Genomic DNA, 16,871 nt, shown 5'->3' with positions numbered 1-16,871 from the left:
ATCCGAAATGCGAGAAGCTCTATAATTTATTTGAATTTATTTAGCCGCTCCCTTGGATGCTTGGCAGAGTTGGCAAATGGAAAATTCGAGTGCTGTGGCGCTGTGTGGCTTCCTGCTGTCGGGCAGATGATCCGAACAACCAAATATTCAACAGAAAACTGTGTAGAAATTAAAACCTGTTCCAACCTATTTTAATGTTGATTTTACACAAACAACGAGAAAATATGGCAGCGCCAACCTACCGCAGCAACTACCTCGGTTCAGCCTCCGTCGGACGGCTTTCCGCTCTACGCACCCGGTGTACAGAGGCTGCGAGAGACAGAAAACTTGCACCAAAAAGCATCGTTTTCATTATCATTTTTTGCACCAGAAGGGGCAAGATGAGGCAAACATCGCAGCACGGTGTGCGGAAGAAAACTTTAGTAATTATTAATTCGTGTTGGCACATTCTACCCGCAGCCGCTTCCCACCGGGTGAAGGCGACCACCAGTTCATCATTATTCCTACCATCATTCGTCGCCGTGGCTGCTTCATGGCTCATCATCACGCGCTCTTCCGCAGCTTTGCGCGCATGTGTCATGGATCGTTCGCAAAACTCATATTCCCGGCACAGTAATTGTATTATGCTCGAACGCTATAAAACTCGGCACGAACTTAGCGTCATGTCCTCCACCCGCAAAAACCTTCCCCACTTACCGTGAACAAACAGCTCGCCACGCACACGGCAGCCCACGAGCCGACCCAGTACTTCAGCACGGTGCGCTCGTTTTCCGAGAAGAACATCGAGTTGCACGGTGCACCGCAATCCTTGGTAACCTGAAATAAAACCACAAACGGAATATATGGAAAATGTTAGTTCAAATAGTGCTTCTGCAAATAGTACAGTAGATACGCAAGGTAAATTTTGAATTTGAATCATAAAATTTGAACAGGAGTTATTAGTGTGAAAAGCTTTTAAGGCTTGTGGAAAACGGTTGCAATTGAGTGAGCTCGCGTGGCAGTACGAAATCTCGTTCCTAGCACGATTAAATTCCAACATCAAAGGTGCAAACGTTAATGAGCAGTACTATAGTGCAGCAGGTGGCTTATGATTTTCTCAAAGTTTTTGGTACAAATCGAGTACTATGAAACCGTCCATAGGCTTTCATCGCACACCATAATCCATCAGCGGAAGAGTTGTAATCGAATAGGGTTCATGCTAATGGATTAGTATTTTGACTTGAAGTTGTTTTTTACTAAGAGCTTTATAATATCAGCAGAGCATTCGTCCCATCGCATCTGGTTTCCATAATAGAGGCTTATTGGTACTGCACATACGAGAACGGTGGTCAATAACTAAAAAGTGTAGCAGTCGGAAGCTATAAAGAAGATAATACCTGGTACATTTCTCAATAAACGAATCACTTAAGATCACAATTTCAAAATAACGTATTACAAAAATTACATTCCAAGGTGACATGGATTGTATATGAGCATCTCATTTAATACTACTGACCTAGATGATCTTTTTCAGCAAAGATACCTAACAAATTTGATGAAGAATATCTTGAGCTACAACAAATTGTATGATAATGAGCATATCTCCAATACAGACGCATTGGAAATTTCTATTGGATTTCAAATATCCTTAAAGGGTGCATTTAAGTGTCCCAAAATAATGAGAACCCTTGAAACTCCTTTAAACCACACAATATCTAAGGAACAAGATTTAATAGTAAGGAAACGAATTATTCGACTAATAATCAATGAAGTTGTATTTTACCAACATCATCTGATCACCCATCGTATCCTTTTGGCGCAACGATCTACGAGGTCTTACCGGTCTAAAAAGGCTCTCTAGACATAATAATTAATACCACTTCCTGGACATATTAAACATATTAGTCTCTGCTACGGGGTGTCTCTCCAGGTAGAAATTGATTCCTTCAGGTCTTGTAGGATCTATAGAATATATCTGCGGACAACTCTCACCTACAGGTTGCTCAAAGTTTATTGTAATATCAAGTGAAAAACACACGCAAATGGCATCATTTCCATTTGGCGTTAAATAGTATCTACGGCCAATGTCTTTAATATCGAACTTGATTTTCTGAAATCAATAATTTGGCATCAGAATAATTGGTGAAAAAAAACACGATTTTACTTAAATTTTCTACAAAACATTGAAAGCGCTTGATGCTTGATTTATTGTCGAGATATCCTTAAACCTCACACAATTAAGTCGTTTGATGGCAAGTTTTTGGCTAAAACAATCTTTAAACCCCTCCGTAAATGACAATTCCTAGGTTCAATCGGGAAGAGAGCTATCCAACTGTTTGCTGCACACAGCAGCGTATATCTTGCACGTATGGTACACTCTCCTTCACACACGGCCACGGCATACATCAACATTAAACCCCTTTCTAAATGTCCCCAGTTCAATAAATCTTCTTCGACTTGCGCCACAGAACGTAACGAGGCAAACAGGACCACAAACAAGACGTTCGGCACAAGATGGACTAATCTTTTTCCGGTCCAGTTGCCCAGCATGTGAGTTCCCTGCACTTCCAACGTCTGCAGATCGGCCTGTCACACCGTCGCCGTGCACACAGCATATAAGGGTGCTGCTATAAAGGTACGCCACGGGACCACAGGTAAATTAGTCCATTGCGATGAAATTGGACCGATAAACGGGTCCACACAGAGAGATCTATCGCAGTAAATGCGTGAGAGACGATGATTGTGCACCACCGCAGCAACCGTTAACCCAAGTGGTTCCAACATCCTCCGACCCCCCTTTAGCGTATTTGCCCTCGTTTACGTTTCATCAGCGTTTTGATTTATTGCTATTTGCATGCGGTACGAAATCGAGTACGCACCGGCGGCAGAGGTACCGAGGGAGACAACTAACCAAACCGAGTCCCATCGCACACGCACAGCATGCATGCATGGAGAGGCATCTCGTACGCTCGTAAGTCAAATCGCTGTGTGTGTGTGTGTGCTTCGGTACGGGAATTTAAAGCAGGTCACCAAGACCCAAACCGGTCCTCCGCGGTCCGCGCGCAAATCAGTGCCAGGACTGGAGGAGATGCAAGAAAAATATAACGCGTTCACGCAAAAAAGGACGTATTTATTGCCCACAAACGACCCTAACGATCGCAACCACGAACTGTGCGGCGCGAGAAAGTAATCCAACCCCGCGATATCGTTTGAGGGAGGAGCAGCACGCCAAGGCAAGAATATAACCCCCATCGGGATCTCGTTTCCACGTGATCGTGATCGTAGTCGCGCCGCAGTCTCTCTATCGGGGTCAGCGTGTCGCGACCGGCGGTAACATTTGCTACGTCATGCGATCATGGTTTGGCATCATCATGGTACATCATCGTAAAAGTTTAATCTTCTTTTTCCTGGCCACATCCACTCCCACTAGCGCTGATGGACGCGTGCGTAGCAAATGTTAAAGGTAGGCGTCGGCAGGATCTATCCAAGTCATCCAAAACGGTTGTCATCGCTTCGGCAAATGATTTCGGTAACGGGCTTAACGCAGACAAAACAGCACGAAACAATCGTCTAACCTGCTGCAGACGAGCGCGACCGCTCTTCTGACCTAGATCTTCTTCGGCGTGGCGAGGCCTACCAGCATCACGAATCTTCCTCTGCGCCATTCTCGCGAGGCGGGTCTTTCAATTTCTGCAAAGTACTCGTCCAATAGATTTTGACCTATCGACGCTTGGACCGGAGGGAAGGGCAACCCTCCACGAAATTGAACGATTCCAATCAATCTTGAGCCGATAGTTCGAGCCAGTTCAGGGTAGTTGGTGGAACGAGATGAGGAACAAAAAAGCTAATTAGCTCCAAGCTCAGATACGAGTCATCAAGATTGGCATTTCGGGACATTAAGGCAAAAGCTTTTCCCAAAAAAAGCCGTCCTCATCCAAGGTATGTTATACGGTGGAGGATGCGATGATTGGAACGAACTTGTTATGTATTTGGGTTAATATCTTTATAACATCGGTGCTCAATCGGTTCAACAAAGTGTAGGCCACTTTCATTACCCTCTAAAAACAGTGCAACTTACAAAAACCAAACAGCACTCTTTAGCGCGCTATGGCAGACACTCACTGGGACACAACAGCGAGGCTAACATTTAAAGAGCACTCGCTGCAATTACACTCAAGTACAAGCTGGTTGTTGGTTGCTGAAATTCCTTCCACCGAAATCGTGCGCTCGCTCACCCAGTCGATCAAACAAAACAAAAACAAAAAGAAGCACAAAACAAAACCAGTGCCTGTCTAACACATCTTTCCAATCGACTGCACAACGAGACTGGATAATTTGTAATTGTTTTCCAATCCGCTAATAGCTTTTCCGTGAAACCGTTTACCGATTATGCAAGCTGCGGCGAAACTATCGTCCATCCGTCCCAGAAGTAGGAGGAAACAACAAAACTAAAACAAAAAAATACAGCCTCCGGTGCGAAGCGCAACTGCAGCAACACGACTGGCTAAAAATGCTAATGAAAATGGGAGCACCATCATCACGAGGTACCATTCGTTCGCAATTCATCTCCGTTTGCCCAACCCGCCCGCGACAGAGTGCTCACTTGCAATTCGGAATCGGATTGATGGATATTCGATGCCGAGGGAAACGGCACGGAGTTGCTGAAGTCTGGCTGTTGAGCGTAAATTTCAAACCTGCATTCCCCGGCAGTGCTGCTGCTGCTGTGCATGGTTCAAAGTTTTATTGAGTTCCATGCGAATTTCCATGCCAAACGGGGCACGGGAAAGCGATGGAAATAAGTGCAGCTCAATGAGTTTTCGGGGTGCAACAAAACGATTGTGTGCTGCCCGGACGAGCAGAGGCGCGTTTTGTGTGAGTGCGTGTGTGCATGGGAATCTCGTTCACGAAAGGTACGGTGAGATAATGATCGACCCCCGCGCCAGCCGCCGAGAGGAGTTCAGCTAAAATTAATGATCGAAAATGCAATGTTGCGCAGATTCAATAGGGTTTGTGCCGAGGCGGAAGAAATCGTGGGTCAGACAGGCATAGGCGGATCAATTAAAACATTTTTAATGCACTAATCCAAATGAGTGCATCCCCGGCAGATGAATTAATTTGCAGTCGAACAGATGTTCTAGCTCTTCCAAGTTCAGATCCAGCGAATATACACTTGGGTGCAAAAAAGAATTTGAAATATTCTCTCGATGTCCTAGGATACTCTCGTATCATAGAAATGATCAATAAAAATACAATGTGCAATGTACTTTTTAACTAAAAATCTAGACAAAAGATCTTAGATTGATAGGTGGTTCCATACAAATTTTTCACATAAAATCAAACAAACAAAAAACAACCTAAAACCAGTATAATAATCTAGTTGGAAGTAGTGATCCACCTCTATTAGAAATAACATTGAGTTTTCAGTAGCTAGCTTGGAGTCGATCCTCTAAAATTAATTGACATTGTAATTCCTCATGCTCGTGTTACGATTGTGCAAAGTTCAGAAAGGCATCAGTATTTCAGTTGAACGCCAAATGTTTACTTACAGTAGAACTATGTCCAAAAGCAGCTTAATTTGGCCTCAAAAACGGTTTGAGTATGAAAAATGTAAAATATATTAAGCAAGCAAATTTCCCAGTTTTTTTACATGCATATTGAAAGCACTTCTGAACATCAACGAATCGAAAAACTTATTGAATATCGAAAACATTCATCACTCTTTAAATTATTTCTAAAGCTCAACGATCAACAAAACAAGCTTTAGAAAAGAAAAACACCAAAGAAAAACGATATTGCAGCCATATTGTTTACCATTCTGTGTTTACCACTGTCTAAGACTGTCTGTTGTCCCGCGCGAACTTTCGATCGTCATCGGAAACTCATTCCCTCATTGTTTACGCTCCGGGTGCCATTCCGCTTGATTCAATATTTACCGTTCAAATTTAATTACTCTTTCACCACCGATTCATCTTTCTACCCACCATTTCCTGAACTGTTTGTACCAAGCACCACAGCTGTCCCCTTACCGTTCATTGGTTTCTGGAGCCACCGTCGACAAGTCTTTTTATATAAAAAAACGTTCATCCTCGCAAGATCCCACTCCAACCAACAACACACCCAGTGCTCACTATGATAGCTGCGCGGTGTGCTCTGCTTGTTGATGGCAGCACGCCGGATGCCAACCATTCCTAACGCCAACCTACCTAAACGTAAGGTTTCATCGTTCGGAAGACTCCCACAGTCCCTAAAACGTCCCAAAAGAGCTCCAACGGACCAGCAGCTTCGCGATAAGATTTTTGGCGTAATATTTTCAGCAAACTCATCACACACAAACACAAACTTCCACCATTGATTCCAAATGAACTGTTCCTGGGCGGGGAGGACTCCTTTGTGCCAAAAGTTGCGTCTTTCATGAAACTGTGTCGGCTTCTGGGAGAATGAGCTAGAGAGCAAAAGAAAGAGGTTGTGACCCATCTTAGTGGGTAGGTTCTGCAGTGAGATTCGCCCCCAGTCCCATTGGACAAACCGGAAGCAAACGGCGCTTTACACCCACAGCCGAAACAATGCGCTGGTGTGTGCTGTTGTCGTGGTGTATACATATTTTCAAATTAAAACTCCCTCCCAGACCCATGCTCTGAACCAGAGAAGTTGCGCTCAGTTCGGCCCAAAAAAACAAAGGCAGATTCTTCTTTTATTCTCCCACAAAGAGTCCCGGCGGTGCTGGGGAACTTTCTTGCCCCATCCATGAGAACGGCTGCCAAGACCAGCCGAAGACAACGCGCGCCTGCCGCTAAGCAATAAATTTCCAACCATCATTTGAAAGAATTTTTCACCCCTCCCGGACGTGGATTGGGTGTCGGTTGGCCCGGGGAACGGACGCCTTTCAAGCGAGGTTGAAAAGCGTATTCTTCGCTTTTCAAAAACACGCCATCAAATTGACTTCTGCATTGGGCCGCGGCGCACAAGCACGAAAAATCTGGGCCCCATTCATTGCGGCTGTGTTTTGGCAGGCCCGTTTGCCTCGTTCCTGACAGAATTTGGAACTGTAGGCTTACCCGGTAGTGGTGGTAGGAATATAATGAATCCAAGCACAAAGAACGCGGCCCGGAAGCGGCAGATTTTCCCGGCCCGGAAGCCTACAATTACAACGATAACTAAATTAAACTTATCCTTTTATATGGGATCGGTTTTGTCTTTTGGATCCTCAAGGCAACATGATGGCAAAATTCAAAAGATTGGAGCATAATAGTGAAAACGGCATTGTAACTGAGAGCTATTCAGCTTAAATTAGGCACACATTATGCTTTGAAGGGAAGAATTTTGAGCCTTCAGCTATGGTAAAATGAGTCTTATTGCTTCAAGCATCATACAAGCCGGAATGAAAGAGACTTGTAGTTACATCTTTAGGTCCCCTGAAGCGATCTCAAACCTGGACAACTTCAGAAAACGAAACAACCATAATCAATGAATTGAAAAAATATCCAATTCGATTCGCTCTGCTAACTCCAAACGCTTAAATGAACCATTTTTCCCGACATTGCAAACATCAAACGCAAGTGATAATTGCAACCGATACGTTGATGTTCGCCTCTCAATCAACACTATTCACACTTAATTGAGTTTCACAGTGTTGCGTGTGGCCTTTTCCCCATTTCGTCCCATCATCCCTCCCCCCATATCATATCCAATCAAATCTTCGCGAAAGCACGGTAAAACTAATCACATTAAAATTGTCACCCTCAGACGCCCCATCATCAAGATAAGACGGTCACAGAATTGAATTCGGGGTGGAAGAATAACTCCAACACGCTTTCCTGCTCCGTGTGCGCAATGTGTACACACAAACACTCCGGTCGGTGTAGTAATAAAACCGACCGCAAAGTGGCGCCGATCAGATTCAACCTCTGGCAACTGAACCAACCTAGTCTCCACGGGTCTCCACTCCAGGCGCTGGGCGTGCTGCTCGAAAACACGTACCGGTAATTAAGGGAAATTAGCTTCACGTAAGCGAAAGTGGGCAAAAAATTCAACAAGCCAACGGTGTTGTTGTGAGCCTTGCAATGGGAGAGGCGAGGCGAGATGAGGTGAAGGCATCGCTACGAGCCCTCTTCAAACACCCGTTATGCAGAGAGGCGACCTGGGCCTGCTGCTCCAAGTACACAACTTTTTCAAGAAGCCAATTAATATTCACTCAATATCGCCATCATCAACAAACTGAGGCACACACGGAGAGTGGCCGTTCGAGCACATGGAAGCTTAAATATTCCAGTCCACTCCACCACTGCTGGAAGGAGGGCTGCTGCTGCTGAAAGCCCATCAGGAGATGGCAAAACCAAACGTTCAGAAATGCCCAAGGTGTACACACAACACATGTGCGTACACAGCACGTGCTCCGCAAAACACGCAAGATGTACGTTGCGCTGTACAACCGAGTTCCTAATGGAAAAATAACTGGACCTAGCGCTTCCTTCCCCATTGATGTGTGATGTGACGATGCACATTCACCGTGGTGGATACCGATCTTCCGGGCGTGGCGCTGGAGGGAAAAGTTCGTTACGAAATGGACCCAGATCCGGCACTAAACGCAATTTTGGGCCCCGAACACAGAAAAACAGCCACATTTCTACCGCAATCGTGCAAATGCTTTTCATTGCCTCGTCTCGCAGCGCCTCCTCACCACCGGACGGAGCTAACGGAGCTGACTGAAATTTGGGCCGTAGAAGAATTAACTCCACTTCTTACTGCTGGCTAGGTGAGAAAGGCTTTATCTTGCCAGATGAATTCCCAAGGAGAAGACAACAGCAGCAGCAAAAAAAATGCGTCATCGCCCACGTTGAGTGGCGGAATGACAGCTCATGAACGAAACCACAAAGAACTCTAATGCGCCGCATGGTTCAAATACCGACACTGCCGACACAGTACGGAGTTCCCAGACAGCTGCAGAGAGAGACTAGCCGAAGCCGCACCAAAAAAAAAAATCGATACTCAATCTCGTTTAAACAGGCCCGCGGTGCCACAGATAATGAGATGCAGAGGCCACGCAAAACAGTGAAACAACGAACTCCTGCAACACCAAACAAAAAAAAATGCGCCTCTCAACAAAACCCAAGCGCCACGGTGCACGATCACTATGAGGAGGCCGCCACCAAAGGGGCAGGAGTCCACCACACTTAGCAGCAGGAGCAGGCAGGCAGGCAGGCAGATTATTTGCATATAGATAGACACATGAGTACACGCTCGGACTCGTTTTTTTGTTGGTGAGAGGAGGGTTGAAGTTAAGGATTTCTTCCTTTTTTGCGGTCTTTCGTCGTTACAAACGGTAGCGGCAGCACAGCAGCGCCCCGCCTTGAGACTTTGGGTAAATCGTTCACTTAAAATATTTTTCCATTTCGTCATCTGCGTCCCCTAGCCTACCGACCACTCTTGCCCATCTCGGGGCAAATTTCAATCTCCATTCAATTCAATCTACTCAAGAGAGAGAGCTGGCGAGTGCCACGCCGCCAGGATCTTTTACATCCCTTCCATCATCGGGGACTGGGGACAGGCACTCGCACCGATGCGGGTCGTCCACTGTTCCCGGGTCAAGCCGGGTGCTGAAGAATGTTGATCGATCACCGGAAAGAAAGGAGAAGAAAAAAAAACGGCATGACCCTCACACACTGTGTGTCTTGCCGAGGAAAGACCGTCGTTACCGAGGTGACGGCATTCAACACACTCCCAAGGCTCGCCCGCCCAATATCGTTATGTTAATGAAATTTGCACAAACACGGCGAGGAGACCCGTTCGGCTGGATGAACCCGAGCCCGAGTTGATGCATATGGAACAGTTGTGTGTGTTAGGGAGAAAGCTTCAATAGAAAGAAAAGTCTTGCGTGAACGGATCCCAAAAAAGGACGACTTTTTTGGTATTCGCTTTTTTACATCTCACCGGAATGCTGCTACTGCAATACAGATTCCATAATTTTTAACCACAAACACAAGTGAGGACGCAACCGTTGAGATGCGATCTAGAAAACCTCCGAGGCGCATAAACGCTCAGACCAATCTCAATATACGACCACAAACTATGTTGCGTTTCGATTTTAAGGCACGATTTGGGATTTCCTGGGCCTTTCAGGCCCATATGCCCGTCTTTGTGTGGCTTTGAAGGCGCACGAGAGACCTAATCCCAAACACTCCAAGTTTGTGCGGCCAAGAATGGCATCTACGTTGTCCACGCATGGTAGTGTGCAGCAATGGCCACAACTAGCCTAAATTGGACGGCACACACACTTGAGAGAACCGGAGACCCGGGGTTCGATTTTGAGCAACATGCAACTCTGGGTGCGTCATGCGAGATGCCCTTATATGAATTCGGTTTTCCAACCGAGAGAATCAACCCTTGTCGATACCGAAGCCTCAGACGTGGAATGCGATCACACAAAACGATGAAAGACATCCATCTCACCAGCGCACCAAACAGAAGGTTGTGGAGTTTCATTTTTCGGCCCAAATTGAGCTGACCGGCAGCTGAACTAGACTGGCGACTTATAAGGAAGCGACAGGCGTTATCTGATCGCTTAAAGGAGAGCAAACCGTTTAATCGACGTTTCGAGATAAGACCCTTTTCGGGACGGATGCTGGCGAAGGAAGTATTTCCAAATTAGAGACAACACAAATTCCTTTGAAGGTTCATGTGGTACTGTACGAGATCACTAAGGTTGAGTATGAGCAAAATGCGATCTGTACAGCAGTTGTCGACTTAAGTCGACATAAAGGAATTCAAGTTGGATAGAAGCAAAATCCTTACAATTAATATCAATATTTCTGGTTTCCTTCAGGAAAACATCTAACTGATACTCTCTACACAAATGTCTAACAAAATGGCGAGCTTCGGCAACCTACAGCTCACATAGACCTTACAAGCACCTACAAATACAATCAACTTCAAAAGAAACATCCTCAACAACTCCAGCAACTATTTCATAATCTCGCTACCAGCTCCAACTCCTTGGCCGTCCAATTCATCTTCAAAAATAACCCAGCGAAAGGTCAAATACTCGGGCGGACATTAACCGGCCAGGAAAAGGCTGATTGAAAACACTGCTGCTTCCCCCTCGCATCACGAAAACAAACCCTAAACGATGTGGTTTACAAAACTACCACTAACCATGGTCGCCCTCTATCCCCTCTGCCACAAGTCACTCCCCGCAAGCCGATTGTATGCATTTATCATCTACAAAAACACTTCCTCTACCCCGTCTTACACGCTTTGCTGTCTACGGACGGGTCGCTCCCCTGCTGCCGCAAACGGCATCATAACTTTTCCGACAAATAGTTTCGTCCGGCAACTCGGCCATACCCGCTCATTATCGGTCGTTTTCAACTGTCTTATGCGACCCATTCCACGGCCGTCCACGATTCCAAGATGGGGTCGAGTTAGTACGTGTGTTTTTTGTTGTCTTATTCTGACGCTCCTTCCTAGTTTCATTCATTTTCCTAGCTCACGCTTTTGTTTTGCCTTTGCCACACACACTTCAAGTGCACCGCATAAAGAGCCTCCCCGCAATGAGTGGGGATCTCGTTTCTTTTTTCAATGAGACCGTCCCGACCTAATGGCCCTTGTAAATGACCTGTATCTGTTTCCTGGTGCGCACCGAACCCGCACTCCACAACAAGCAGCCGAAGAAAATAGAAAACTTTCGACCCAAATTTCCAGCGACTTCGTAAAACCGAAACGGGCGATACGAAACTAATTCCCGCCTCGGTTCTTCCGGGCAACACGGCTCTAAAGGGGAAGTTTGACGGGGAGCAGGCAGAGAAGTTGCTAGGGCACTCAGTACTTATCGCATTAACCGATTAGTGCTGGGTGTCGTTAACATCTCATCATCATCAACGGGGCAAACGAACCGCACAACACACCCCCAACCGGTCGGTTTTATTTTCCCTTTTCGAAGAAAAACGTTGCACCGGGAGAAAGACTAAAGCTTCGTCCCAGAAAGGGTTAATGGTGGGCTGTCGGGGCCAGAAATTTGATCATTTATTTGATTTTGTGCTTCTCGCGGTCGCTAGAGTGTATCTGTGCTAGTGATGTGCGATAAGTCGGAGTCGTTCGGAGTCCGAGTCTTCCGAAGTAGGAGGACTTTTGCGATTTTTCTAACTCCGGACGACTCCGGACTTCACTAGTTGACTCCTACTCCGGACGATTCCGGATGACTCCGGACGACTCGGCACGATCCCGGAGGACTTCGACACCGTACAACTACGACTCTGGACGACTTCGACTACGGAATTCACCCGATAACACTAACTACGGACGACTCCGGATGACTCTGGACAACGATTCTGAAGAGCTCACCGGACAACTCCGACTCTGAACATATCCGACAACGGACTTCACCAGATGACTCCAACTCCAGACGTCTCGGAAACAACGATTCCGGAGGACTTCAGAATCTTGATCTAGAATTGTTCAGAATCGTCCCAAGTCTATTCCGAAATATTCCGAGTCGGATCGAAGCCGATCCGGATTCTCCGGATTTATCCCAACTTGACACATCACTAGTACATAGAACCAAGTAAAAAAAAAACAAACACCCACAATGGTGCCGCAATTACAAACAGGAAAAAGCAATCGCCTTTTCCATGACGAAAGAACGAAAGAAAATTACACTCGTACGCGTACGGTGTTAAAGTACACCAAACAAATGTAAAATGCAATGTCTCCGTAGTTCGAACAGCTCTTCCGACCAACACGTCCGAAGGCGAGAATGACAAATGTGGAACAAAACACAGTTCACCATCGCCCGTAAGATATCACGATTGTCCGTGATGTTGCACAATTAGCCCGTAATTACGTCACCATTCAAACCATTCTCATACCCACACGAATGCTCCCACAGGGGACCTGAGAAACCAAGGCGAAGAAATTCTAAGTGTTCGTACAATGCACAGCGCTTGAAGAACCAAATCAAGCCACAAATCGGCAAAAGGGAGAGAAGCTAACGCTAACCTCAAACAACTTTGTCATCAAAACCGGGCAAGCCTTCGCCGTCAAGCATCAAAGAGCCCCTGGCCGCACTTTGTAGCGTCGTCACAAGACATCAAGGAGCGACTAAGCCAGTGCCCGACGGGGCGGCACGAATCAAACGAATATTTCTGATGAATTCCCGTCTCAAAAGCCTACAGCTTCCTTTGGGGATTTGGGCGGCCGCTATACCCGGTCGGCCGAAGCGAAACCAGAACCGAGGAGACCGAGAGAAGCAGACAAGCACGCAGGGCAAACCCATCCGTGTATGTGCTCTCTTCGCCGTGTCGCATCATCATCGTGCTCCGCGTGGCGAAACAATTCACAACGCGCGAAAGGGGTGAATTATTTCAGCGACGATAATTCGACGATGTCGATATAATAACTTCATTTTGAGGAACGCTCACCGGAAGATCCCTCCGGTGATGGTGCTTATGGGGCGCCGCCATTTAAGGTCTTCATTGTGATGAAAATGGGTTCCGGAAGTGAGCATTTACTCTTGTCGGCGTTTTTGGGGAATGAGTCGGCGCGTGATCCAGTTCTAATCGGTTCTAATGTGACGTTATTGTGACGGAGGAGCTTAAAGCCTTACAAATTGAGCCAAATTTGTCAATGAGCCGATGCTCTTGCGAAGAAATGTTGTTTAAATGAGTTAATTTGGGAGATGGAGTTTCTAAGAATCGTCTGTGAAGTTTCAATATCTAAGTCTGTGAAGTAGGACCTAAAGACAATTTTGGAACATACTAAGTTCCTCCGCAGCTTCTGCACGGCTTAAGAAATTGCCTCCAGTTGTTTTCTATTCCTCACAGTAATTTCAAGACAACATCACCGACACAACTTGCCTTAAGCCTCGCCTGTTCCAAGATCAAACCCACAAACTCTGGCTGTCTATAATTTCTACCATCATTCTCAATTCATTTCCTTCTGTCCCTAAACCCATCTGCTCGGGTAATTTGTCGTCTGCCCGCAAACGCTAATCTGTTGCACCAAACCTGTTGCACTCGTAGCTCCGAATTGAATCCGGAGACTCGAGACATTGGTTTCCGCATGTGTGGGGTTAATTTATATCCATACTACCGCCGTCTCGCTCCATTCGAACCAAACGCATTCCAATTTCCGTGACAAATGGCAATGCATTTAAATTGAAACCTCTCCTTTGCAAACACGCTTCTCAAACGATACGATACAGTTTATCTTAACACAAGACCATATGCCAATAGACACCACCATCAAACGTAATGTGATCCACCCTTGCAATGCCATTACACCACCCCATCTACTGTACAGTCTGCACACAGCTAGCTGCTGCCTTGTCGATAAGACTAATTTGTTTGGCTTCGGCTGGAGCCACTTCTCACCCCAAAACACGTCTCAAAAACGATCTCACTCAAAGCGTGAGCAAGCGAACGGGCTTAAATTGTGAACAGTTTTTGCTCCACATTGAAAGTTTAAGTGCTGTCAAGATTTACGGCCCCGGTGAAGGGGGGCTCGCTCCTCGCCGCTCAATATGCCGGTGCAGTAAGTGCACTTAATTACTACTGGTCCGCCCGAACAGCCAATCAATGCCCACCGTTCCCCTGTCTGTATCGAAAGAGACTTGCGTATAATATCGCATTATTTTCTTGCGTGGGAAGTTGAGCCACGCGCGGCTGAAGTGTTCAATTGCGGCGAATAAACTAAATTTTCAACACATCATCGAAGCCCAATTATGTACCGACGCTTTTTTTTGCACCACTTTTTAAACCTGACCAATTAAGCACACCCTTTTTTTTGTCGCACGATGCGTGATCGATTTGCGGCGTATGTTACAAAACGGGCGGCTTCGACGTTTAACAACCTAACTCCCTTGGACAATCGGTACACTATATAGAACTGGGTTTTTTTGCATTCTACATGAAAATTGTTAAATCGTTCTCTACGGACTAAGCTCCTGTATGCACGCCCTTAATGCTGTGTGACCTAATTTCACCGTTTTGTGCTGTGTGCTCCGTGCTATGTGCGCTTAAATTAATGTCAAACATCCAACGCCGACAGCTGACAGCAGCACTCTACAGTTCTGCCGTTTCTCCTGGGGAATCGATCTAGCGATCTGTGTACACATCCTCCCCTCCTATCCATGCTTCATGGCGCATTCACTGTTCCAATGGATATTGAAATTGTGGCGCGTGTGTGCCCGCGCTATTAGCAGTCGTGTTTGTTCAGTCCCTCCGATCAGCTTACCTAAAATGAAAAAAAAATGAAATAAAGGATACGATTAGAAAAAAATGCCAATTTTCAGCGATTTTTTTAATGCGTTGGGGATCCAATCAACGATCCTTCCAAAATGCTGACGCTCACAACCCACAGTGTTTCCTTTTTTGTTAATTCCAAAATATAGCTACAATTAATTTTGCTGGACACCAACAAAACCCAGAACGTGCTTCGGGGCACGCAGACTGAATTGCTAATCAACATATGCACGTCAATGCGCGATTGCTTCCCAGGGCACGGGCGCAGAGCACAAACAGCAAACACTAATTATAATGTCCATTGCAGCTCCCAACCGTGCTCCTCACGCTTCTATCCTACTTCTCCTAATGTATTTTCGAAACAGCTTTCCAGTGCCCAAACAAAAAAAAAAAAAAAGAAAACCCCTTTCCGTCCCTTCCCGTGCATTAGAGGTTGACCTGTTGGTTGATAGTTTTCTTTGCCAACAGCAACATGGAACCGCCGTCGCTGCCGCCTTGGTGATAATTAGGGTTGTAAAATTTGCATAAAACTCGGTTTTGCACCAACTCCAAGCGGCGCGCGTTTGCCATCATTGCGGCAACAGAGGGCCACACACACACGCAACTACACTAATCTGTGTTGTTGACTTTCAGTTAATTGTACGCACACGGTCCCAGCGTTTGGGGTTTACCAGGATGTCCCGTGTCTCCACGTACAGGGTGTGGTAATGGTTCGGTAATTGAAAATTTTACAAACGACCCAATATGTAGCCAACCCGGGCTCTGGGCTCCTCCCCACATTAAGGGTTCAAGGCACCGTGTGTATGTGTAACGCATTTAGGCTCCTGCTGTTTGTCTATCTGGGCTACCCCACGATGTGTTTAATGGATCGGAAGGTTATCGCTGCCGCCCGGAGTCATCCCGCGCGGGAATGATTGTAGACCTATAAATCTGGTTGTTTCTCGTTCATTCGCTACGGAAAACATTCTTATCATAAGCGTGTGTTTGGGAACGAGACGAAAGCAAAGGGCACAAGGAAGAGTTGTACTTTGTGCTGCTGTAAAACATGACAGCTGATAAGATGAAGCAATCGCAGCGTGAGTAGTGTCAGATTGAAACAGTCATAAATTTTGCACAAAAAAATCGTACAATGTTTCATTTCAAAACATCGTTTTTATTTGCTTTTCTCCTTTTCTGGTTCATGAATGCAATTAAGTTTGAATCCAAAAACACTTATTAAGTTAAGCAATAATTCAATTGTTCATTCATTCTCTTTCCATCTCCTGTCCCCACTCTAATTTTGATTTACTTTTCCCATTTCCAACATTATATTCGTAAACAATTTATGTTTCTTCTCACACAGATTTTCCATTTTCATCGTCAAAATGGAACTAAAAAGCGGAAATCAAAATCACCCACTAACGCTTTCATTGCTTAAACCAAATCTACCATCAAACATAATTTTTATTACTTTCCAAAAGCCAAAACAATCCACCCGGCGGCACACATAAAATAAAAATGGGTTGTTCGGTGGGAATGGCACTGATAATTTCATTATCTCCCTTGAAAGCTCCCCCAGCTTCAAGCAGCTGACAATTAATGACAGGTTAGGCGACAATTCGCTTGCTCTCTCGGGGGTTGGGGAGCAGCGAAAAAACCAAACCCATAACTTCCTCCAAC

At 45.7% G+C, this 16,871-nt stretch overlaps 1 protein-coding gene across 1 annotated transcript in view; it reads right to left on the bottom strand.

The window, feature by feature from the left end:
* Positions 1-16,871, bottom strand: part of LOC1278320 (frizzled) — a 237,979-nt gene that overhangs the window by 180,624 nt on the left and 40,484 nt on the right. The window contains exon 2 of the mRNA XM_061654703.1: positions 697-816. Within this exon, the coding sequence (XP_061510687.1) occupies positions 697-816 (120 nt within the window). The remainder of the gene's footprint in view (positions 1-696; positions 817-16,871) is intronic.

The sequence above is a fragment of the Anopheles gambiae genome, chromosome 3 (genome assembly GCF_943734735.2).
Source record: "Anopheles gambiae chromosome 3, idAnoGambNW_F1_1, whole genome shotgun sequence".
NCBI lineage: Eukaryota > Metazoa > Arthropoda > Insecta > Diptera > Culicidae > Anopheles > Anopheles gambiae.
This window is presented reverse-complemented; position numbering and strand designations above follow the sequence as displayed.